Source organism: Pithys albifrons, chromosome 16 (assembly GCF_047495875.1).
Source record: "Pithys albifrons albifrons isolate INPA30051 chromosome 16, PitAlb_v1, whole genome shotgun sequence".
NCBI classification, from domain to species: Eukaryota; Metazoa; Chordata; class Aves; order Passeriformes; family Thamnophilidae; genus Pithys; species Pithys albifrons.
The window spans coordinates 4,743,010-4,766,982 of NC_092473.1; the positions used below are offsets into that span (position 1 = coordinate 4,743,010).

Here is a 23,973-nt window from a genome sequence, read left to right on the forward strand (position 1 = left end):
CCAAGCAGTGAGTTTTTTAAATCCTTGTAGCACCACAGATTAAATACTTATTGTTTGAATCAATGCCCCCTTTTGCATGTTTTTAGTGCACTATTCCTTTTTGATCAAAATACTAATCTTTGACTGAAATTGTTTTCCCAGAAAATGATTCAGACATTTCACTCATCTTGCTGTTAAGGGGCTTATTTTGGAGGAGAGGAGGCAGTGTTTGTTTTAATTTGCTGAAAATTACTTAAAAAACCACCTTTTTCAGAAGTTTACCCTGTTGCTCCTGTTACATCACTGAGTTGTACCCTGGTAAACTTATTTGTGGGGTTGCTGTTTACATCACACAATATTCCCACTAGGACTAAATCCCTGCAGAGTCACTGCAAGCTCACTGAGCTCTGTTCTTCACTGTTTCCATTCTGCACCATGAGTCAATCCCTTGGAAAAATCTTATTTTATGCTCCTTAAATAATGCTATCCTAACAAGCACCTGTTTGTTTTCAATTATGCCAAAGACACAAGTAAACAGACCTTGCCTACCTGCCTCCCACTGGGCAATGTGTCATACACAGTTTCCTAGTAGCCCTTGCAGCAGAAATTATCACACTTCTGCTGGATCTTTGGGTATGCAAGTCAGGATTTTTCTTGTAATATGTACAATATTTTCATCTTGCCAAAATGCAGTTTCCCCCACAGGGTCACAACTCCTAATAACGCAAAATTGCTACAATTACTAATGGTTGTAATTAGGTTTTTTATTTCTGCTTGTTACAAAACTTTCAATAAAGATGCAAAATAGTTTCATTTCTATAGGAAGTTCTACTAAAAGTGGAATAGAAATGCAGGGTGACTTTTGTCTTATTTCTTTTATTATTTTAAAGATCTATATTCCATTTTTATGCACATTTGTAATACTGAAATTATAAGTGATGTTAACATTAGTGTCCAGGAGGTGAGTAGTTGTACTGCCATCATTCCAGGTAGACAACAATGTTTCAGTCTTCATTTTTGAATAATTTGTTAATTGTTTATTCTGTTACTGCTGATGTTGTCACTGTGTGATAGTTTAGAATCACTTACAATGTAAGAATTAAGAGGTTTTAAATTTGTAATTGTTTTGACAGAAGGGAAAGAGTCTGCTGAGATTATTTTGAAGCCATCTGAGATATTTGAGGTTCATTCAATGCTAGGAATTTTCAGATATTTGGAAGAGGATAGTCTGTTTTTAAAAGTGTTGTCTAACTTGACTGTTCATCTTTTGCTCCTGAGTTTTAAGGCATGAAGGACTGAAATATGGTTGAAAGATATATTTTTCTCAATTTTGGCCACCTTTATCTCTCATTTAACTTTTTGGCTTTTAATTGTGCTGGTCACTTGTAGTCTCTGATGACTCTGAACACTTTTAGCCCATTGGCTCTCCAAAGAGCAGGGCACAATTCTCAGAGCTACTCTTTCCCTTCTGATACTTTATTTCCCCAGGATATATTTCATGTCTCAGACTGTACATTTCCCAGTACAGTGATTAGTTACACCTCTGAATATGTCAGGAGATGGAAACAAGGCTCTGCTTCCTTCCATCACTTCTGGCCCTTCGCATAATACGGAAAGAAATGAGCTGTTTCTTCTGCAAGCCGTGGAACAAATCAGTAGCAATAGTCTCTCATGCCTCATCTGTTCTCTTATGCTGAAGAAGAAGATGGGACCTGGATCAGTTTTTCATTTGCACATCTATTCTGGGAATAGACAATTTGTTATGTAGAAGGCAGAGTTGGAGCATGGCAATGTATTCACACCCCTTGGTGGGACAGGTTCTTTGATTTACTGAGACAACCACAGCCAGGAAACTCATGGTCTCACCTTGGCTGCTGTAGATTCTCATGGTATTGGCATCCTGAGGACAGAACTGATACAAGAGATCTCAGTTCAATCCTGCATCATTATCTCAATGCAGATAAGTATTGAGTTATATCCACCATGGAATGGTTAGAGTACACCAAATCCCAGTGAGTAAGCATTCACTGGAAGCTTCCTGGAGGCTCATCATATCTCACTGAAACTTAGGATATTAAACAGTTTCACTGCACAGTCTCTTTTTGCCCTCACTTCTTCAGATTAGTTGCTTCCACAGGAAATTTTAAAACCCTGAAAAAATTTGTTCCACCTGGTAAATAAAAAGTATATCAAGAATAATTTTGGAACGTTTCCAAGTTGAAGCCACACATGAGTAAGATCCATGAGGACACTAAGACCCTGCTGGACAAAAGGAAGATTGAAAAGAAGAGAAAAGTTCTGTCCCTGAGTGTGTGTATCACTGTTATGCCAAGGACAGTAACATAGCTGGGTATGTATGGTTCAAAAAAAGCAAGAATACAAACCTCAGTTTTTGAAAGGACTCGTAAAAACTCTTTGTGCCTATTTTTCTATAATGTAGAAGTGCCTGAATATGTGAAAGAAGTAGAAGTTCACGAGAGCCAAAGTATGGGAAAGAAGGAAGACATGAAGTTGTAGAATGTAGAGTAGCTCAGGTTGGAAGGACCAGTCTGCACCAGGGCCCCTCTGAGGATGGAGTTGGAATCACTGGAACAGATGACCCAGGAACACTGAGCAATGTCCTGACAGTGGAAACCTCTCTTCTTGCAAGTCATGTTTGTTGTCTCCTGTCTTCCCAGCCTGTGCCTTTGTGAAGAGCCTGGCTCAGTATCTGGATAACCCCCCTGCCCCTTCTCTGTCAAGGCATTGAAAGGATGTCAGTAGAAACCTTGTGTGATCTGGACTAACCCAGGAGTGTTCCTGGGCTCACTAAGCCCTGGCTGGCAGAGCAGGGCAGCCCCAGGCCAGAGCTGAGCATCCCATCTCTCAGAAATGTCCAGTGGTGCATCACTCACGTCCCACGGAAGGCAACGGAGCGAGATGGAATTTAAGATTTAAAGGGAAGTTCAAAGGCAGCAAAATATGTTTTACTCTATAATCACAACTTTGATCTTTGAAACTTTTAGGCTTTAACTCCAAGTAAGCATAAAGGTACTTGGGTTATCTGGTATGTAGCTACTAGTGGATTTTTCTGAGCATGCATTAAAAGGGACAGTTCACTGCACTGTGTAGCTGACAGGTAAGATAAAATAATTTAGGTTGCTGCATGCCTTTCTTCAGAATGATGTGCAGATGAATGCCCCTATTTCCCAAATGTTTAGCATGCCCATAAAAGAGAATTTTGCCTTGACTTCAGTGAGTACATTTGAAACTGAAGTCAATTTTGGCTTAGGTTCTCTAAATGTTAGAGTTGTTTCATCTTCAGTAAGCATGCTCATCAGCTCCTAAATAAATCTTCCATACTGAAATCACTGATAGAATTAAAAGAAGAAAAATATGAAAATGCAGGAATCCAATATTAATTCATTTTAATCTATTATACTCAAGGGCAAATGAAGTTGATGGCCCATTTTTTAATTGATATATTGATTAAAATTTTGGAAGAAGTGGTGGTGGAAAAAATGATTGAGGTGGTACTAATGCTTATAAATCTGTCCCACATTGTTCGTGTTCTTTAATTGTAATTGTCTGATAAAACTTCCATCGGTTTCTGTAATTAACCTAATGGTCTAAATGAATTTCCAGATCACTGGTTATTCATTTCAATATAGAAAATGCCATTACAATGAGCTTAATTAATACAAAGTTAGTTCACAGTCCATTGTATCATTAGAATAGAATTTTATTGTTTAGCTGCTTAAACGAAGAATATTTTTTTCCCTCTCATCTTGTTTGTCCCATTTATGGACTCAAATGTTCATTTTCTAGTCACATTAAAATATCATAAACCCTTTATAATTAAAATATTTAAAACCCAATGCTCTTCGAGCTCTCCTCCTCAAAATATCACTGTAGATGGTTTTTTTTTTTGTATTTATCGTTTCAACTATTTTTAAACAGAATTCAGTCAGCTCCAAACTCATAATCCCATGGTATGCCCTGGAACATCTTATTTGTCTTGATATTCCTTTCACAGAAGTACATATGACAGATAAGCACTCACCAGAGAATGCTTTTGCTTTGCGTCAGGCAGATATTAAAACAATAAACTATGTTGCCCTGGGATTTGGGCTTATGAGCAACCGGGAAACAACAAGGCAAAGATGAGATGTCTTTGAAAGACAGGAAGGCAGTTCTTTGGGAAAATTCCCTGGAAACCCTGGCTCCTGTAATATTTTTGACACCAGAACTATTTTTAATGCTGAACTTCTTTTAAAGCAAATCAGGAGAACAGAGCAGACATTAGAAACGTTCCTAAGCAATCCTACTAATCCTACTAATCCAAAGTTAGGCAGTATATGCCAGGAGAGAAGGAAAATCTTTAGCACAACCTTGAAATATTAATTACATGGTACAGGAGTGTTACTTTTTATATAGGTTCTCTATTAAAAATTTACCAACACTTGTGTATAACAGGCATACCTTCTAATTTAGAAAGATTTTTTTTCCTGTGGGTGATTTGTTTTAATTCACAGCTGGAGGATAGTTCAGGATCTTTTTGATAGCCAGAGAATAAAATAAGGAAGATCATAAATGCCACATCCAATAGTAGGATTTAGTCTATTTAAGGACTTATTGTGCTACAGAAATGAAAATTAAGTCAAATCTGTCTATGCAATATGTCTGTGGAGTATCCTTGGTTACAAGTAGGTTACTTGGCTTAGGAATATTAGTAAACTACCTAAAAAATGCTGTATGAAGCTATTCTCATGTTTCTTGTTTCAGTGAAGACATTCCAGGTTTTATTTTTCAGTGGCATTACTAATGGATTGAAGTCAGACCTTTGACATTTCTATTATGTTCTGGGATACTTTCAATACCAAGAAGATTGCACAGGGAAAATAGAATTTTTTTCCAAAGCTGACTCACAGTGCTCTTCTGAGCCGAATCAGTAGTGGAAGGGTTGGGTTTGGAAACCTTGATTCAGTTGATTTTGTCAAGTTTAATCTGTTGCCCACATGCAATTAGCTGAAAATTATATTGTAATGAGGGTAGTTTTCTGATAGTATTATCCTGGGATAATATACTGCAGCTGCAGTGTGGGTGCTCATGGCCTTTGGGTGTCCTTCTCTGGGTTTTGTGGGTAAGACAGGATTGACCAAATTCAATCCAAATGGCCACATATTGTTATGACCTCAAGGATTGAGTTGTTCTGCTTTTATTGTTCTAGTTTCTCTTAATTCATGCCCTGCAATTTTACTGTTATTGGTAAGGGAGAGGCAGTTTAACAGGTTTGCCATTTTGAATTAGAGTATGGGTCAGGAACAGTTTAAAAAAAAAATGAGCATTCATGTGGTATAAATAATTTGCCAGTGCTACAATATTCCTGAATTAAATGTAAAAAGGTTCTGTAAACTAAATTTTTAATTGGTCTGTTTTCTCTTAGGCTAAATTGGAATGGCAGATCACTTCATCTCTAATAAAATATGGATTAGTAGGTTGTATTTGCACGTTGGTGGTTTTGTCTGCTTTTTTATTGCTTCAGAGGAAACAGGTAGAGCATCCCTGCAGAGGAGTCTGTGATGGAGCCAACTTAACCAGCTGTAGGACTGTGGCTCATGAGTGAGAGGCAAAACTCCTGCCCAGAGGGAAGTGTCCACACATTGGAGTAAAGCAATCACACCCATCATTTCCAGGCTATGAGAAACCCTATTACTGAACATTTAGGAGTCAAAAAACTATCTTTTAATGAGCTTAATGAATGAATTAATTGCCTTTGTTTAGGAAATGAAGCCAATCACCAGGTAGTAACCATGAAAAGTGTGCAAAGTGCCCTTCCTGTTCCTATGTTAAATACAGTGGGTTTAACTGAAACTTTAAATAAAGAAGATGCCAGTAGTAAGTAGGAAGGGATTTGTTTCCCATCTTTTTTTTCCCTTATATGTATAAAAGTTTAAGATTGAAAAATCTTTCCAGAGAAAAATACTGAAGTCATCTCTTGTAAAAATGTCTCTAGAATGATTTGAAAGAGTCTTTTGGCCCATTGTGTTGGACCTTGCTTTGGACAGAGTTACACTTCTCTGAATGCAGGATAACTCCACTACCTTCCAAGTCAAATAAAGATAGTAAAAAAATAACAAATTGAGCAAAACTATGTTCATATGTATTATGTTGTATTCTTGATTTAAGTATCAGCCTATTTTTAACTGTAAAATGAGCTTCTTTGGGGTTCTTATGGTAGCACTCCCTGAAAGTCTTGCTGCAGCATTTTTGGTGTTCTGTGTCACTATATATTGTCTTTCTATAACTATTTTCAGGATAACTCTCATTTGACCTTCTGTCTATCTGTATTTTAAATGGGGACTAGTAAGTCATCAGAAAGATGTAGTAATCTGTAAACTTGGGTTTAAACTCACTCCCAGAACTCTGTTTTAAGGGCCTTGCTCTTTATACTGTTATATTAATCTGTTCAGTGATAGGGCAGTGTCTGAACTAGCCAGTTAAAGAGCTTTGGAAAGACAGACACACATCCTGAATTGTACATCACTGACTTTGCCACTTACACACAGTCCTACAGCTGGGGAGTGGGAGATGACTGGGAAAATGGGCATAACACTTTCAGTAGTAAACTGGGGGGAGTATCTCTGTCCTTTAGTTGAATTAATAAAAATTATGTGTGGCCAAGGACAGTTGAGCAACTCAGGTGCTTTTCTGTTGATGGAGGTTTGGCACTTGGCCACTGGCACTACTTGGACTAATCAATGAATTAGGGCAACAAGGTTGTTTGGTCTTACTCCTCTCAGCATGCAGCTAAACAGTGAGAATTACATTTGGAATTATTTTACATGATGATGTATGATGCAATTCTACATCAGACCCTTTGTGTAGAGGCTTCTGATGTCTCTCCTGGCTCTGCTCTCTGGATGCTGTGCTCCTCATTTTTAGTGCTAGGCACACACAGCTGACTGTACATGTCTCATCATTTTGTCTGTCAGACATCAAGCTCTTAATTCTGTGGGTTTCAGCTTAGCCTGGAAGATTTGGTTTCAAATAAAGATGTACTTCAGTGTCACTCTTTCTGTATTTTGTGATGGTTGTTACTGAATCAAGGCTCTCAGAACCATGCTGTGTGCAGCAAAATTCAACCTGAATTTCACAGATAGTAAGTACTTTTGAGGAATTAACATTTTTAGTATCTATATGACTTTGCAGGTGCAATTCTTTGTTTTGACACCTTTTTCCATTATGGCTTGGATTAGGTTAACAGCTGGGATTTTCCTCTATTGCTTCCTGCCTAAATTATTCCCAAAGCAACAGCTTTCTGACAATGCTCTTTTTACACTTTAATATTTTTAGAAATCCTGGTGTCATCTAAACAATATTTCTTGTCACTGCACAATTGACTTTCATAAACATTCACATTACTAAATTTTGTCATCTCTTTAAAGCAGTGCTACTTTTCATCCAGCTTCCCACAGCCATGGGCTTTTCCTTTGCCTCAGAAATGGAGTTTAGCTGGGCACAGGGGATTTTCTCCATTTCCTTGGAACTTAGAGATGCCCAACAACCAAGAACACAAGACAAGATATTGATCCCTTTGATCATCTATATTTGAAGATTGTTCTTTAATTTAAGATCAAATGTGTCTTCTCTGATTTCTACTGTTTTCTTTTCCTTTGTGGCCTCAGTGCTTTGTTTTTACCAACTGTGTTTTTTCTTGGTTGTTCGTCCTTTCTTTTGTGAAAAGTCCTCCCTTCTTTGCACCTCAACTGTTTGTAAATCAGCTATGCAGTACTCTAATTTTGATATTAACTACACCATAATTAATTCCACCACCAGTTACAGCATTTTTTTAATGGAAAGTTGTTAGTTGGTGTGATTACATATCTTTACAAAATAACCCCCCAAACTCAATCATCTCTGCTGTCCCTTTGTATCCTTCCACAGCCTCCCTTTTCTTCTGCTTGTTATTAGAAATCCCTTGATGTCTGAGGGGTTCAGTTGGCTGCAGGTACAGCCCAATAAAAGAAGGGTGAGATCTGTGGGAATTTGTGATAGTCCCAGAACCACTGAATGACGGAATCTCAGAGGGGCTGAGGTTGGAAGGAACCCCTGGAGGACGTTGTTGTCCATCCCCCGGTGCCTGAGCAGCCTGTGCAGGACCATGTCCAAACAGCTTTTGAACATCTCCAAGGATGGAGACTCCACAACTTCTCTGGGCACCTGTGCCAGTGCTCAGTCACTGGGGGAAAACCTTAGACAAAAGGACAACACAGTTTGCAGGCTTTGGCATCACAATTTTGCTCAGAAAGTCATGGATTAATGGCAGATAATGATAACAATATACATAGAAACCAGTAGGGGGTTGCTTATTGGTACAGGAGAAGAGTTGAAACAAAGGAAGGCAGAGAAAAAGAACAATTCCTTATATTTAAAACAAATACAAAGAAAAGTATGTGTGAAGTCAGTATATGCAAATCATTGTTGAAATAATAGATCAATTAGATCTGAAAATAACTTTAAATGGAAGATAACAAATGAAAAGTTGTGTTGGAATAGTCAAGTGTCTTCCCATAATTTACATAAGAATAAGCACATTAAATAGGAGATTGCTTTTTACTGAAATATTTAATGTATGTTTCTTTAGTACAATTCACTGTGTTCCTGATTTGGTATGGAAAAAACTAAAAATCTGATTTTCCACATCTGAGGCTGAAATAGTTAAAAACAGTGTCTTTCTTTTCTAGAAATATTTACATATAACTCAAATTTAAAATGTTTCACAAAATTTATGTTAAATTTGGTGCTAATTTGGATTTGAAGAGAAACTTAATGCAGTGGTGTTGTGTAAAGGGATTCAATTACAGTGTGCAGTGTTTTGTAAGTAACTGTCTTGCATAAAAAAGTTAATTAATCAGAGCTGTGTCGATTTCCTTGTGCCATGTCAATTAGCAGCAAGGTAATTAATCACTAATCGCCCAGCGTGCAGCAAACTCGGGGACAATCCAGGAGTCATTTGCTGTTATTTTTTTCCAAATAAATGGCACCCAGAGCCATGAAGAAACACATCTTGCCTTTCATAATATTTTTATCGACAGTTCTGCATGTTGTAATAGACTGCAGCAACAAGCAGCTGTAGTTCAATGGAATATGAATATTAAAGAAACAAATGAGAGCAGATTTATAGGCCATTGCTTTTCTGTTATGTCAGTTTTGAGATTACACTGAGCAAATGAACAGTGAAAAATTACTCTTCCATGTGGAGAATGGTGATTAGGCTTGTACATTAATTAGAGATTTTTGTTTTCCTTTTTAATGCATTTCAAATGAGTGTCCCCTATAAGTAAGGGTTTCTCCAAAAGGCAGATTTATTCTTTGCTGAACAACAGTGTATAATACTGACTTATATTTTTCCACAACAGCAGGGAAATAATTGTTCTATAATTTTAAGTATGTTTCAAAGAATAAATACACTGTGAGAGAAAGAAAAAGAAGTGACCAGTTGTGAGTGTGTTTTGATATATATGGCAAATTTCCTTTGAATTCAGTTAATTCACAAGTAGATCCCAAGGAAAATCATCTCACAGAAGTGACAGGTGAAGAAATGTATTTTCAGCCTGTATTTTAAACACTGTGAACTTTCTAAAGGCTTTTCTTTTACCCTGAAACTTTGAGCAGGGGTGTGTGTGTATATATATATATAATTTAAATGCCTTTTAATGTTAAAATCTGTAGTAGCAGAGCTTACATTTAGCTTGCAGTGTACTTTGGTCTGTGTGTACAAACACACACATCCTCTTTAATACAGTGTTTATAATTCTTTTAAAGAATGCCACTTAGTAATACTTATTACAGTGAAGGGAAAGCACAGCATACATTGGGATAAACTGCTGATTCTGGTCCTGAAAGCTCAGATAATATCATGTAGATTATTCTGCTTAGCCTTTCTCAGCATGTTGCCCATTATATCTCTTTGTTTTTAATTTATTGCATTTCCTCAACAGGGATCCTCCTGAACTATGGGAATAATGTAAATGTGTGTCCCTGCCTTTGGAGCAGCTAAGCTGTGCTGCAATAAATTAGCTACAAACTGATGCAAACATGATGTAACATTAAAATTCTTCACCATAAAACACATGCAAACTCTTGATGGCAGATGACCCACTAGTTAGTGCAAAGGAGGAGAGATTAGGAGCGATGAGAGGTAGATTTGCTCATCCATTTTGATGGCACACCTTTCTTGGGGCATATGGCACTCTCATCCAAATGCAAACCACAGCACAAATGGGAAGAATAATTGCCCATTAAAATGGCTGTATATTTTTATGGCTTTGATACAAAATCTGCCCCCTGTTGTGTTTTGCATCTGCTGCTCTTTCATCTATCCCTAAGCTTTAAAACTTTAATACACAGTGTATAACCCTTAAGTATTTTTTTTTTGCCCAGTTATATCCCTCTTTTTGGGAACTTTGTTGTTGTTCCTTCAGTCTTTGTTTCTCAGGCCTGTGGTGACACAGGGGGCCCAGAAAGTGCACCTCCCTGTCACGTTCAGTTAATACAAAATTACTAAAACAAATACTTTTATTACATCTTCTGGGACAAATTAAGATTTGATTAAATTTCATCTGTGAACACGAAGATGAAGTTTCTCTTCCTCGTGCTCATGTTTGCTTTTTCTATAAAATTGGTTGTTATGAATTTTACAGATATATCAACATGAGTCCTGCTAATTCTAAAGGCTCTTTTATTTGCTTTAATGTTGTGACTTGCTGATCTGATTTCATGTTTGAGATCTAAACTGAAGTTTGATGAAGGAGGTGTCCTGCCAGTGTTTCCCTGTTCACAAAGTGTAAGAAGAGAGAACTTTTTAGACAATATTCATTGTAATAATACATTTTAAAATTTTATCATTTCAAGTATAAAAATAGAATGAATATGTTTCAAGAAGAAATCTTACCAACATAATTCTCTAAAAAAAAAAATCGTTTAGGCTGTAGTAGATGATGATTTGCATGCTGTTGGATAATTAAGCAAAGGCAAGCACTTCCTCAGCATATTTCTTATATTTTTTAATTTGAAAAATTAAAATTGCAGTTCAGCTGTAAGAACTGAATTTTTGTGGCTGCTGTTGTAGTCTCATTCATATTTGAATAGCTGAATGAATAACTGTAGAAATAATGGGACTATTAGATGAAAATATAAACTGTTTCTATGGCTTGATATTTGATTACACATTGTCCTTAGAGAAGTCCTTTTTTGTTAACCTCATATTATCACCTCATCAATGTGTATTTGGAGGAATCTGTTTTTGTCTGTCACAGACCAGAAGAATTCCAGTCATCAGATTACTTTGATGAATTTAAGCCCCTTTTTCTTAGAAGTGGGCTCAGATGCTCCCCTGCTGAGAGCCAAACACATTCTCAACCCCATTTATAGCAGCATTTTCCCTGACTGAGTTCCAGCAGTTTGGCACTCAGGCACTAAGGAAGGTTGACCTACAAACTGTAAGTCATTAAAATCTTTACCCCTCCTGGCTAGTATATTCATTACTTTTGGGACTGGTTAATAGCATTTAATGCTTCCTGATGGGACAGCCCTTTTCATAAAGTTGTTTTTATGAAGTCCATTCTTCAGTTGTGTTCTAATGGTGCCACTTCAGCCAGTTATTTTTGGGTGAGGATATTAAAAAGTTGGTGGCAAAATAAACTCTGTGGTTATTACATATTCCTAACCATCTGATTTCTCAGCTGGGCTGAAGTAACATAATGATTTTTTTCTGGACTCAAATCTAGGCTGACAAAACTTGTTGCTTATTTTACCTCTAATTTTAATCTTTAATGTTACTTCTTGGAAGTAGAAGTTGTCTTTTCAGATACTCTGGACCTAAATGAGGCTTTGGGATGGATATAATTTTGTTATGTATGAACTCAATTGTTACACCTCACTTGATCACAAGACCTTGCAATGCCACTCTTAGTCCTGTGTGTCTCAAGTTTAGTTTCCATCACATCTGATCCTCTTCCCGACAGAACTGCAAATCACAGTAGTAGAACTTCCTCCTATTAATTGCTCCTACAAGCTTTCTAAGTGCTTTGTTTTGCTTTAGACATTTCATGCTGCATGAGTTTGGTAAGGAAACAGTGCAAGGCAAGCATAGAAAAAAAATTACATGACTTCAGGCCTTTCATTCTAACATAACTTTGAGTTGCAGATCCTTTGATAATGGTAGAAATCACTGTCCAGTCTCAGCATCTCCCCTGAGTGCTGAGCCACCAGGGTTTGGTGTTGTAAACACTTAGGGGCCAAGTTACTCTTCCTGCTATCTCTGTTCTCTTACTTTTCTCCCCTTTCATAAGAGAAAGCCTTCTTTCTCATAAAAATGTGATTTTTGTATATAGATATATTTCATTCATTGATGGGGCACTCTGCTTTTCCAGTGACATTTCTTTGTGGAAAGCATTAACTGTCAAAGATCTGAGGTCAGTGGCCCTTCTTACAGTTCTTTCCATGGTGTGGCCACCATGAAGAATAAAGAGCAGATTGAGGGGTACAATTCAAAGGAAAAAAATGCTCACATTAGGAGTTCATGCTTTCCCAGAGGTATATCCTTGGTGTCTCTTGTAGAGATAACAGACATGATTATAGTTGTGATAAGTGGCCATTTAAATCTATGTCGTGTGCATCACCTCATGGAAAGCAGGTCAGGGATTCCCCAGTGTGTGGCCCTCACAAACACACTCTCTAAGGGGCAGAAGTGAACAATGGCACCATGTTGTGCAGTCCTCATGTTTTTCTCCCGTATTGCTAATTTTCATCTATAAAATTTTATTAGACCCTTCACCTTTTATTTATTTGCTAGTATGATGTCTTGGTTTGAGCTGGCAAAATGCCAGCCCTCTAAGTACGGGGTCAGAGCCTCCCCCCCACACAACACCAAGGAAAGGGAGGAAAAGAGAGGGAAAGAAAAAAACCAAGGCCACGTCTTTGCTAAAACTACATATATTTTACAGACAGACAACTAGGAGAAAGTACAAATACACAAATTAAGAGCAACAAGGAACAGTTCTTACTTCTTAGGACACACACAAAGTCCACTATTCTTACCTCAAAGTATCTTAAAAGACTCAGTCTCCAGAAAACCAGACCCAAGCAGAGAAAGAAGAACCCACATTAAACACTCAACTTCCCAAAACAACTGCTGGGCTGGTGCTGGGCCTGGTCCTCCCCATCTCTCCTGGAACTGCCCTGTGTGTGTGTCCTCTCGGCAGGAATGCTGTGGGGTGACTGCCTAAACCAGTCCCACACACTGATTGCACTTCCCTGGAAAATAATGTCATAATATGGTATGGAGTAAACCACTATTGGCTGGGAGGAGTCAGCTGTTGGCCTAGCCCAGCCCAGATCAGCTGACAGCCCCAGGCCTAGGCTGAACTTCAAAAAACTCAAATTTAGGCCCACCTAGGTGAACCCATGACATATGAGAAGACAATTCTCTCTATCAAAGGAACCACAGTACAGCCTGGACATCTTTCTATAATGTTTGCTTATATCTTCAGTAAAAGGCAGTTAAATGCCTCCCTGACATCCGATCCCATCAGATCTCGGAAGCTTAGCAGGGTCAGCCCCGGATTAGTACTTGGATGGGAGACCTCCTGGGAAATGCCGGGTGCTGTAGGTTCTAGTCCTGAGGACTTCACTGGCACTGTCCAAGCTCGCTCGGCCGTGGCAGATGAACCTCAGGACTGAAACGGTGGGGCCAGTTCTGCGCACGCTGAGCCTCACCTGAACAATCCCCTGCACAGGCTGGAAGGGCCCGTGGGGAGAGCCCTGCCCAAATCTTCGTTCGCCAAGACGAGCCACACATATCTTCAGTCCACTGTAAACTATATTTTACATTTTCCTGTGCTTGCTGTACTATTTGTTACACAAGACCATATACTTGGAAAGGAAAAGGACAAAAGTTACATGGTTTCAGCAGTTGTAATTCTAACATTATTGCATTTAGGTTGGTCGGTATTCAGTGTTGCTGACTATGCAAAAGAACTTACAGCACCCAAATTTCACATATGTGATATATACTTGTTTTTTCTCAAAGGAAAAAAAGCTTTTATTACTATTTCTTTAGCACTTCTTAAATGCAGTTCCTTGCAAAGTTACCAACAGTATATTGAGTTGTGCAACTTCATTGTGCTGATTTTGACACACATTCTTTTTACAAAAAGAGGAATAAAAATGTGGAATTTGCACTTTTTAAGGCAGCTCTGATTTATTTGTACTGCCATAAGGTTGATTTATGTTGGATCATGTAAATTTTTGCAGAATTACTGTACAGCCTTTCTGTCTGTGGGAAGGACTGAGCCAAGCCCCACAGCCACAGCAGTAAGGCAAGAGTGGAAAGTCACTGTAATTACAGTATTTGCCTTCACCTGTTCAGCCAGCAAGGGCAGCAAGTTGTGAATTTTTCATTTTCTTTTTCAAATTCAAGGCTGCTTTTAAAATTTAATGCCTAAGCAGATCAAATACAAATGAGGATTGAAATCAATTCTTTTTTCAGATTTGAAAAACACAGTGTTTTATACATCATTATTTCCATTTGCTTGCTTCTTATTAGGGCTTTGCTAAGCAGTATTTATTTCTTTTATCTCTTTATTTACATACTGAAAAAAAAATCAACATAGTAAAGCACAACTGATGCAGCCTGAGTGCCAACAGAGCTGGATTTGATTTTATCTGTCTCACTGATCAATTTATTCAAGAAATACCTGTTTTAACATTGGCAAGTAATATAAGTATACAGGAGAAATAAAGTAATGAAGTACTGGTTAAAAAAATGGCAGATCAAGTGTAAAGTTTGGTTGGTTGGTTGTTTTTTTATTATTTTTCTCCCATTAAAACACTTAGGAAGAGAAGTTTTACAGACTTTTTACAGAAAAAAAACTCTCCAAGTAATACTGTGTTACTGTTCAATTTCTGATTAAAATACTTTAACTCTTACATGGAATGGTAATTAATGTTTATTCTTAGTTACAATGACAATATAAAAAATGTCAGATTTAATTTCTTTGTTGTATGCTTAAGTTGTTTCTGTTGGGTCTAAATATTGTCTGGATTCAGACAGATATTTCTAAACTATGCAACTCGTGCATTTGAAGGAGTGAAATGTCCTGTTATGAACGTGGTGCAACCCCCCAAAAAGAGACAAGAGGGAGCAAACTCTTTCTTTCTGTGGTTGCACAGTTAAGACCCAGTTAATAATCAGCTCTTGAACAAAAGCAAAGCTCTCTTCAATTGGCAGTATAACTGGATAATTTAGATGACTTGAGGTCACCTAAATGTCTAATGTCTCACCCCCACTCAAAACAGGGCTGACTTTTGAAGACAGTTCCAATAATACGATGCAAATGTCTCTGACCTTAGAAATTTGAGCCTGAACTTGGACCTCAGGAGTCTCCTGGTAGTAGTGTTGGCTGAACCAGTCAACATTCTTTGTAATAGTGTGGTCTAAGAAACTGAGAGCCACCTGTGTTACTGCCATCCAAACTCCCAGCTTGTCTTGTTTGCACACAAAGATTTTGGGTAAAAAGACACTGGAAAACACTAATTTGGTGACTTCTTTGTCCAGCTACAGGTAATAACCATAAACATGCTGCTTGTTTCAGAGCACTGGACCTGAATATTGTGCATTAATTCCTGTTTTTCCCCCCCTGCAGTGCCAGGATTTCCCTACCCTGCTGCGACTGCAGCCGCTGCGTACAGAGGCGCCCACCTACGAGGCCGAGGGCGCACGGTCTACAACACGTTCCGCGCCGCAGCTCCCCCTCCTCCCATTCCAGCCTACGGCGGGTAAGGAGCTCGGCTCAGCTTCCCACCCCTTTGCCAGCATGGGTTGCACAGGGCACACCCTTGTTTTGGGCCGTGGGGCATATGGTGGGTCGTGTCTCGCCACCCACACCAGCCCCGGTGCCGCCCCTCGCACAGGGCATTGAAAACTGACTGTAATTGGTCCTGCCATGGTTGGTGGCCCTAAGCATTTCAGATGTCACATATTGTTATGTAAATGCTCTTAGAAAAGGGAATGCTTCGGAACAGAGAAATTGTTTCGGCTCAAAGATGTATTTTTGATGATTGGAAACATCTGGTTATTAAGGAGGTTGGATCAAGTTAACTCTTTTTTTCTTCAAATCATGTGCTGAAAGTTGTCTCTGGACCTGAAGACTTAGTGCTGTATTTTTTATTTCTTTTTTTAATTGCAGTTTGCTTAGTTTTTCTTGTTGCCATCTTTGCCACAATAGAAATCTGGGGTGCTTTTCTCAAGACCATGGTTTTTGAGTATGTTTGCTTAAAATTACCTTAAGGTTTCCCTGTTCAGTGGATGTGCATTTACTAAAACCAAAGCAGTAAACTAAGGAGCAAAGGAGAGGAATTCATAGTATCAATTTCTAGAAACTCAATAATCTTTATACTAAAAAGTGATTGGGGCTTTAGGTATATTTTTGAGGGAAAGAAGGAAGAAACTATTTCTCCTGCTAATGCTGACAAAGAATGGCTTTGTATGCTGGATGTGATATTTAGAAAGCCAAACTGGCAAACTATTTTCAGCTGTTAAGAAACTGGAAAATCTGGAAAATCAGAAAACTTGCCAGATCCCAGGCCAGAGTAGCATTTCATCATAAAAATTTGAAGTAGATTTGCTGCCACCTCTCTGTAAATCTTCCTGAAAAGGGATTGGGAAGGGTTGGAACAAGCAGCATGTGAAGGTGATTCTCTCTCTGCCCACACTAAAATCCCATTCAGGAGCTCGTCTGCTCCCACAGGGAATATCCCTGGGACAGGACCTGGCAGCAGAGCCTCCTGTCCTCCTGCTCTGTTCCTAAGACACGTTTACTAATCTCATCAGTTGGCCTTTGGGCTAAGTTTTCAGGGATATTTAAGACAGGCACTTTCACTCTTCCATCAATTCCAGCAGTTATCTCAGATAAATTAGATGTTCTGAAAATTAATATAAATATGATGTCCCAGAATCAGGTTATTTTGTAAAATGTATTGTTTTATCTAAGTACTTCACAAGAAGAATAATATTAATTTAAGAAGTAAAACAATATCACCATTACTGGAGGAAGACACTGTTTTCTGGAGATTGCCTGGGTTACCTTCAGGCAAGGATGGTGTCCCACCAAAGTTACCCCACTCTTGCCCAGACTCTCATTTAGAATTAGTCAAGATACTGTACATGGCAATGATGGCAGCAAGCTTGGAATGTCCTACATTGAGATTTCAGAGTATCTCAGCTACCAAGTGGATACTGCATAGAAAGAAAGTGGATTCTCTGTCTCTACCTCATTTAAAAATAAATTCTTAAATTTGAACATAAAGTGCAGTATGTAGTGAGATAACAAGAGGGGTCAGTGCCAGTTCCATGATGTCATTGACATCACACCTCAGTTTAATGCAAAGCCATAAAGTTATATAAGAAAACGCCTACCAGCTATATCTGATACAGGGTTTTTTTTAATTGGACAGTACTTTTTTGGTTAGTATTTGCACAATGAGTAAATACTTTCTGGCTAGCAAGTAATTTAAATTTGCCTTCATTGAAGAGGCCCCACGTGGAATAACCCATATCTCTGTTGCACTGCCCCACAGTTGGATTAATAAAGCTTTATTGTGACATCATTTCTGTGGCCTCATACGTTAGATCTTGTGCTTGTAACTTCACTGATGCAGCAGTGCAGTTTAGAATTGCTTTGTGGTTCTTTGTTCTGTGCTCACCCATTATGTAATCTGACCTAGTCAAGAAGCAAAAAGAAATTTTCATCTGAAAAATAAAACCTTAATAAGTGACAAGAAGTTACAAGAATGTGGCTTTCAGTCACAATGGGAGTAGGAGTCAGAAGAATTAGAGAGATAATAAAGAGATCACAAGGAATGAATCAACTTAGGGAAGGAAGCAAACAACTTGGAATATCATTTGTTGATAAGAAAAATGGAAAAAGCTTTTAATGCTGTTTGGCAATTAATTTAGTAACAATTTCTCATTTTTCACCCAAGGAAGGAGCCCAGCCTTGCAGCCAAGCAAACACTTTCATACTCAAGTGTTTTTAACCATTTAAAAAAATGCCCAAAAACATATTTTCTGTAATGACAGATGTAATTTTAATTATAAATTTACATAAAATTCTACCAATATTTAGTTAGAAAAATATTGCTTTTCTTTTCAAGAAACATACAATATGTAATTGTAAAGTGTCAAGCTGAAGTTTGAAAATTCTTTTTTTAATTTATTTTATTAACTTTAGGAAGCTTATCACTGAAACAAATTCTGTAGTTGTTCTTGTTCACTGGTGCCCTATTTAGTACTGACTGTGACCTTTCCTTAGGAACTCCTTATTGACCAAGGTAGGAAATGGCAAAGTTTCCCAGGCTGTAGGGAAACCAAGATCTTATGGCCATAAGGCAAACCATGTTCTTCTTGTTCCTGTTGAAAGCTCTGCTCTGCCTCCCACTTACAGCAGGCCCTTGGTAGGTCTGAGGACCATAGTTATGGCCATTGTTTTCTTAGAAATCAAAGAACAGCACACATGCTTTAAAATCTGGCATTTGAAAATGAAAATACTGTTCATGAGATACAAAGCACTACCTCAATAATTAATGGAACCTTTACTTAGGGTGAGGCATTTCACTAATTCCTTGAGACAGCATCTTGTTTATTAGCTCATGGAAAATACTTCATTTTTAGCACCTGTGGCATCCTCTCTAAAGCCTTGAAATATGAGAACATGCAGCTTACTCGTAACTGCATATGTGTAATTCATTTTTGGACCATAAAAGCCCATGACACTGACATGAAGGAGTAAAGCTTTGTTTGTGTGAGAATACTAAATGGTGAAATTTAGAGTTTGGAGGTCTGCATTGCATGGAGAGCTCAGCCTTGGCATTGAGAAATGGTCAGATTTGGGATTTTTGTTGTCTTTGACAAACTGCTGAAAGCAGGTTAACTGATTTTAATACCTGTAATTCCTTTTGGCCTCTGTAACAACTGGTGTGTCAGCAATCTTAAAATTTGTTCACCAAACAGTAAAACAAGATGAATATGAAGCTCCATCTTTAATCTGCTCTCAAGGGAACCCAGTGTCACTGTATATCTGATAGTATAGCAGGTAGCACGATTAGTTAAGTTTCTGTTCCAGCATCATTTGCTTCAAGTTCTTCACAATTTTAGTGACTTTGTGTTCACATTTCCCCTCTGCTCCTTTCAGTCCTGCTGAAGCTTAGACAGCTTTCAGTCTATATCTCCCTTTCGAGATGGGAATATGCTTTTTTTCTCTTTAAAAGGAAGAATTAGAAAAAGACCCCAACCCAACCCTAAATGAAATTGTCAGGTTGGGGGATTGTGGAGGAGAAGTAACAGAGACTACACAGAAACTGTTCTCCCTGTTAAAATAAATGTTTTCAAGTTTGACAGTCTAACTTATCCAAACTGAAAAAGAAACCCAGCTTTATTTTCCAACACTTACCCTAAATTTAAGAAATAAGGATTATTAGTATAGCCTACTACCTCAACTATGGTAGTTGTGTGGTTTTCCCCAATATATTTCCTTGGGCTCACAGAAACTTCCTCTTAGTTTGGACTCTGTGTATTTGTGCAATTGTTAGAACAAAAAATAGTTTCTGCCAGTGTGTAGTGATTTATGTCTGCCAGCTTTGTTCTCTGCAGCAATGCCTTCAATTAATTTTCCAAAGCAGATAATGTAACCTGCTCGTGGCAGAAAATGTTGGAAATGGAAAGACAAAACCCTGAAATTAGAGAACATTCTGAAAAGTTGAAACTGCCTCCTATAAGAGCTTCAGTTCTATAGAATCATAGAATGGATTGGGTTGGAAAAGACCTCCAAGATCATCAAGTCCACCCCTTGGTCCAGCTCCAGTCCCTTTACCAGATCATGGCACTCAATGCCACGTCCAATCTCAGTTTAAAAACCTCCAGGGTGGATGGGGAATCCACCCCCTCTCTGGGCAGCCCATTCCAATCCCTGAGCACTCTCTCTGTAAAGAATTTTTTTCTGCTCTCCAACTGAAATTTCCCCTGGCAGAGCTTGAGCCCATCGTACCCACTTGTCCTATTGCTGAGTGCCTGGGAGAAGAAACCAGCCCCCACCTGGCCAGAACTTCCCTTCAGGCAGTTCCAGACAGTGCTGAGGTCACCTCTGAGCCTCCTCTTCTCCAGGCTAAACACCCCCAGCCTCCCTCAGCCTCTCCCCACAGCACTTGTGCTCCAGTCCCTTCTCCAGCCTCGTTGCTCTTCTCTGGCCCCGCTCCAGCCCCTCAATCTCTTTCCTCAACTGAGGGGCCCAGAACTGAACACAACACTCAAGGTGTGGCCTCCCCAAGGCAGAGTCCAGGGGAAGGGTCACTGCCCTGGGCCTGCTGGCCACGCTAGTTTTGAGCCAGACCAGGATCCCATTGGCCTTCTTGGCCACCTGGGCACACTGGTGGTTCCTGCTGAGCTTCCTGTCCCTCAGTCCCGCCAGGTCCCTCTGCCTGGCTGCTCTCCAGGGAAAATTGTGTTGTTATAGTGTTGAAAGATGTTATTTTAATTATCAGTATTTGGTTTTAATAAGGCTGTAGTTGTATCTCTTCTATCATTTGTTTCATGAAGGCTTCATATGAAAGGCTCCATGGAAAGGGTGATTTCCAGATCAGGAGTTGGGGAATGTGGAGCGTAGGAAGGTGACCCTAACAGCAAGCAGGAAACAGAGGACTTTTGTTCCTCAGCTGCTTTCTTTTAGTTGTGATGGAGTGGTATTGGGGAACTGTGGCCAAGATTCCTGTTGCCAGGAGTGAAATGGTGGTTGTAGTGCCCCTTGGTCACCCCGAGTCCATCACTTGGTGTGTGTGTTCCCCTGTGCAGGACGGGGTGGGGTGTGGCTGAGGGCCACAGGTGCTCACTCCACTGCTGGGCAGGAACTCAACTGAGGTTTGTGCAGTCAGGAACTGGCTTTTTATGTCATTGATAGATTATTCAACTCAAGCCCTTTGAAAGATGAGGGTAGAAAATTGTAATGAAGACAGATGTAGCCCTCCCAGGATATTATAAAGGTGGAATCTAAACTAGTAAAGAGTTTGTCTTAATAATAGAGCTACAAAAAAGACACAGAGAGTTAAATAAAGGAGCTAAACCCACGAAAGTCAGATGTCTTAATACCTGGGGAGGAAACAGTTTCATATTTATAGAAAAATAACTTTAGGAAATTGTTGCCACATATGATGTTATTTTGATGCAAATTTTTTATTAAATAAAGACTTCTCACTTCTCTGAGTTTTCCTTAGCAGAATAAAATTATAAAATACAACTGAACAAATCTCCTGAATTTGTTGTGCTTTTTTTAATGCCCCCAGGTAGCACATTAATACAGCATCTCTTCCTGGGTGAAGTAATTCAGATTTCAGTACTGTGGCTATTTGAAGGCCTTGTGTTGCTTTACAAGGATCATAATTTATCTGTGTGCCAAGACAATTCTTTTTAATATAAAGTGTAAAAGGGGTTGTGGTAAGATGGGTCCCTGTGTGATGCCTTCAGTCTCTTCCCATGCTCAAGGCATATCATCTGTTTTCTGCCTACAGCTTCAGACAGAGAAAAAGGGGAGATAAGCCAAGGAAATTACCCTTTGGAAAATTATATACTGAAGGAAAGAAAAGCACAAGAGCAAGACCCAGTTCTTGGTGTTTTACACTTTGTTCTTTGGATGAAGGGTGCTCTTAGAAAACACATTACTGGTAAAATTCATAGGAGTCAATGAATGACAAGGACAGTGAATAGAGAAAATATTCTTTGAAAAATCTATGGAAGTGTGAAGAATTACTTTTCTTCAAACTTCAGGAGAAGCAATGGGGTTTTATTCAACATCAATATCATAATACAAGACAAAAGAGAGGAAATAAGATAAAATCAGCTAGTATTTTTTGTGGTGCAAGTCCTTCTTGGGACTGTTATACTCATTTGCCTTATTCTGTCACTTCTTAATATTGGCCATGTTTAATGATGGATTTGTACATAGATGTCTCATTTTAGTGAGGTACATTTTTTCAGCATACTATTTATCAAGTGATTGTGTATTTGGAATTCAAAATAAGTCTCTGTGCATGACTGAGCATTATACTTAAAAGGAAGACTGAGGTGGATGAAGGAACCTGTCCAGGATTGCAACCAGTAATGAAAAATGTATTCATCTTCCCTGTATATCCACTGATAACCAAGAGGAGGAAGAAAAAAGGTCCCCTTTCTGACACATAGTCTCTCATTATGCATTATTTTCTGACAAGTGATATTTAATAAGAATTGAGAGTAGCATGTCCTAAAGTGCTGTGGTGGCTGACCTTGGCTGACTGCCAGAGCCCACCCAACCGTGCTCTCCTTCTCAGGAGTCCAGGGGGAGGAAGGAAGATGGAAAAGCTTTTGAGTTGAAGGGAAAGGCTTACCAACCACCATCCCACACAAAACAGACCTGAAAAATTAATTTAATTTATTACCTGTTGGAAGTGCAGTTCGATGGTTAGAAACAGAGACAGAACCTAAAGCACCTTCCCCCAGCTCCTCCAGCATCTCCCAGCAGGAGTGGCACAGGGACATGAGGCACTGAGGGGTTTGGTTGTGGGATCTTAACTTTCAGGAAACTTAATATAATTTGTGTGTCATCTCATAAAAGTCCCTCCATGTTATTCATGATTGTGTGCCGCTGCCTCAGTCGTGTGGAATGTTTTATTTCTTAAATGCAAACAGGTTTGAGAAAAACATGGGATGTTTCAAAATAATCAGAATATCAAAACCAGAACAGAAGTGCACTGCAATGTAAATAACAAACTCTTCGAAAGCTGCCGGTGTAGACCAGGCTTTGCATATTTTGTTCTGCAGACATAATAAATAGAAAAATATGTGAGTAAAGGTCTGACCTTACTGAAACAAATGGCAGCCCCTCTGATTTAAGTGGAGCTGAGTTTTCACACATTATTATTCCATAGCAAGCTTTTATCATCAGTGTGGTTTTCTCCATGTCGCTTGTGTGCATGTGTGCATATTTATGATTTTCTCAAGTGATTCTGGCTTAGACACATATCAGCTCAGCCCTGTGGGTTTTGGTCATTGACCTCAATAGATCACTTATATTTCTGACATGAAAATTCTTGTTGGAATTGCAAAACAGCTAAGACTAGCAACATGGTAGTAACTATTATTCCTAGATAACAGTATTCCTAAATTGAAAATATTGTTGCAGAAAAAAGCCCTATTGTGTGCTCTCATGTTTAGCTCTTGAAACACCTTGGGTTGATTCTGAAACTGGAAATACCCATTTTAAGTTGCAGAAGTGCCAAATGAATGTAAAATTGTAGGAATTACATAATGTAATTGGTAGGCCAGTGTTGTGTAGTTCCAGTTTTATTTAGTGTAATCATTTAAACTGTCTTTGTCATACCGTGTTATTTATCCTGAGGGGTTTAGAATCTGAAATTTGCACTATTTACACTGATGATTTATCTTAGCTGAAATACAGTGGTCTCTGGGTGAACTGTTAACAGCAGTGTAACAATACCACATTTTTTTGAGTTAGGAAGTAGTAATGTATTCAACCAAAACTGCAGGGGAGCTCAGAACCATTGGCTTGTTCACTGAAGTTGTAAAATGATCAAGCAAGGAAAGTTGATACTTTTTTTTTTCATGAGATTAACACCATGACATTCTCAACAGACCTGTTGTCACTGTGGGAAATGAGCATCAAGCAAACACCTATGGATTCTCTCACCTCTGTGTACACTGAGGTATTGAGATTTGACCCAATGCATAGAATACCAGCAGCATAATTCTTTCACCCACTCATCTCCCCATTGAAACTTCTGCTGTGTTTTATTTTCCATCTAAGTAATGAAAATTCCCACTTTATTTCAGAGGGTCGGCATAAATGCAGGACAAGAACGTAGCACTTCCAGGCCAGCTTTTTGATAAGCCATTGGAACTGATTGTAG

The 23,973-nt window shown here is 38.7% G+C and overlaps 1 protein-coding gene across 34 annotated transcripts in view; it reads left to right on the forward strand.

Annotated features, from left to right (window-relative positions):
* Positions 1–23,973, forward strand: part of RBFOX1 (RNA binding fox-1 homolog 1) — a 795,203-nt gene that overhangs the window by 730,668 nt on the left and 40,562 nt on the right. For all 34 annotated transcript variants that reach the window (XM_071570925.1, XM_071570934.1, XM_071570936.1 and 31 more), the window contains one exon: positions 15,669–15,801. In XM_071570925.1, the coding sequence (XP_071427026.1) occupies positions 15,669–15,801 (133 nt within the window). The remainder of the gene's footprint in view (positions 1–15,668; positions 15,802–23,973) is intronic.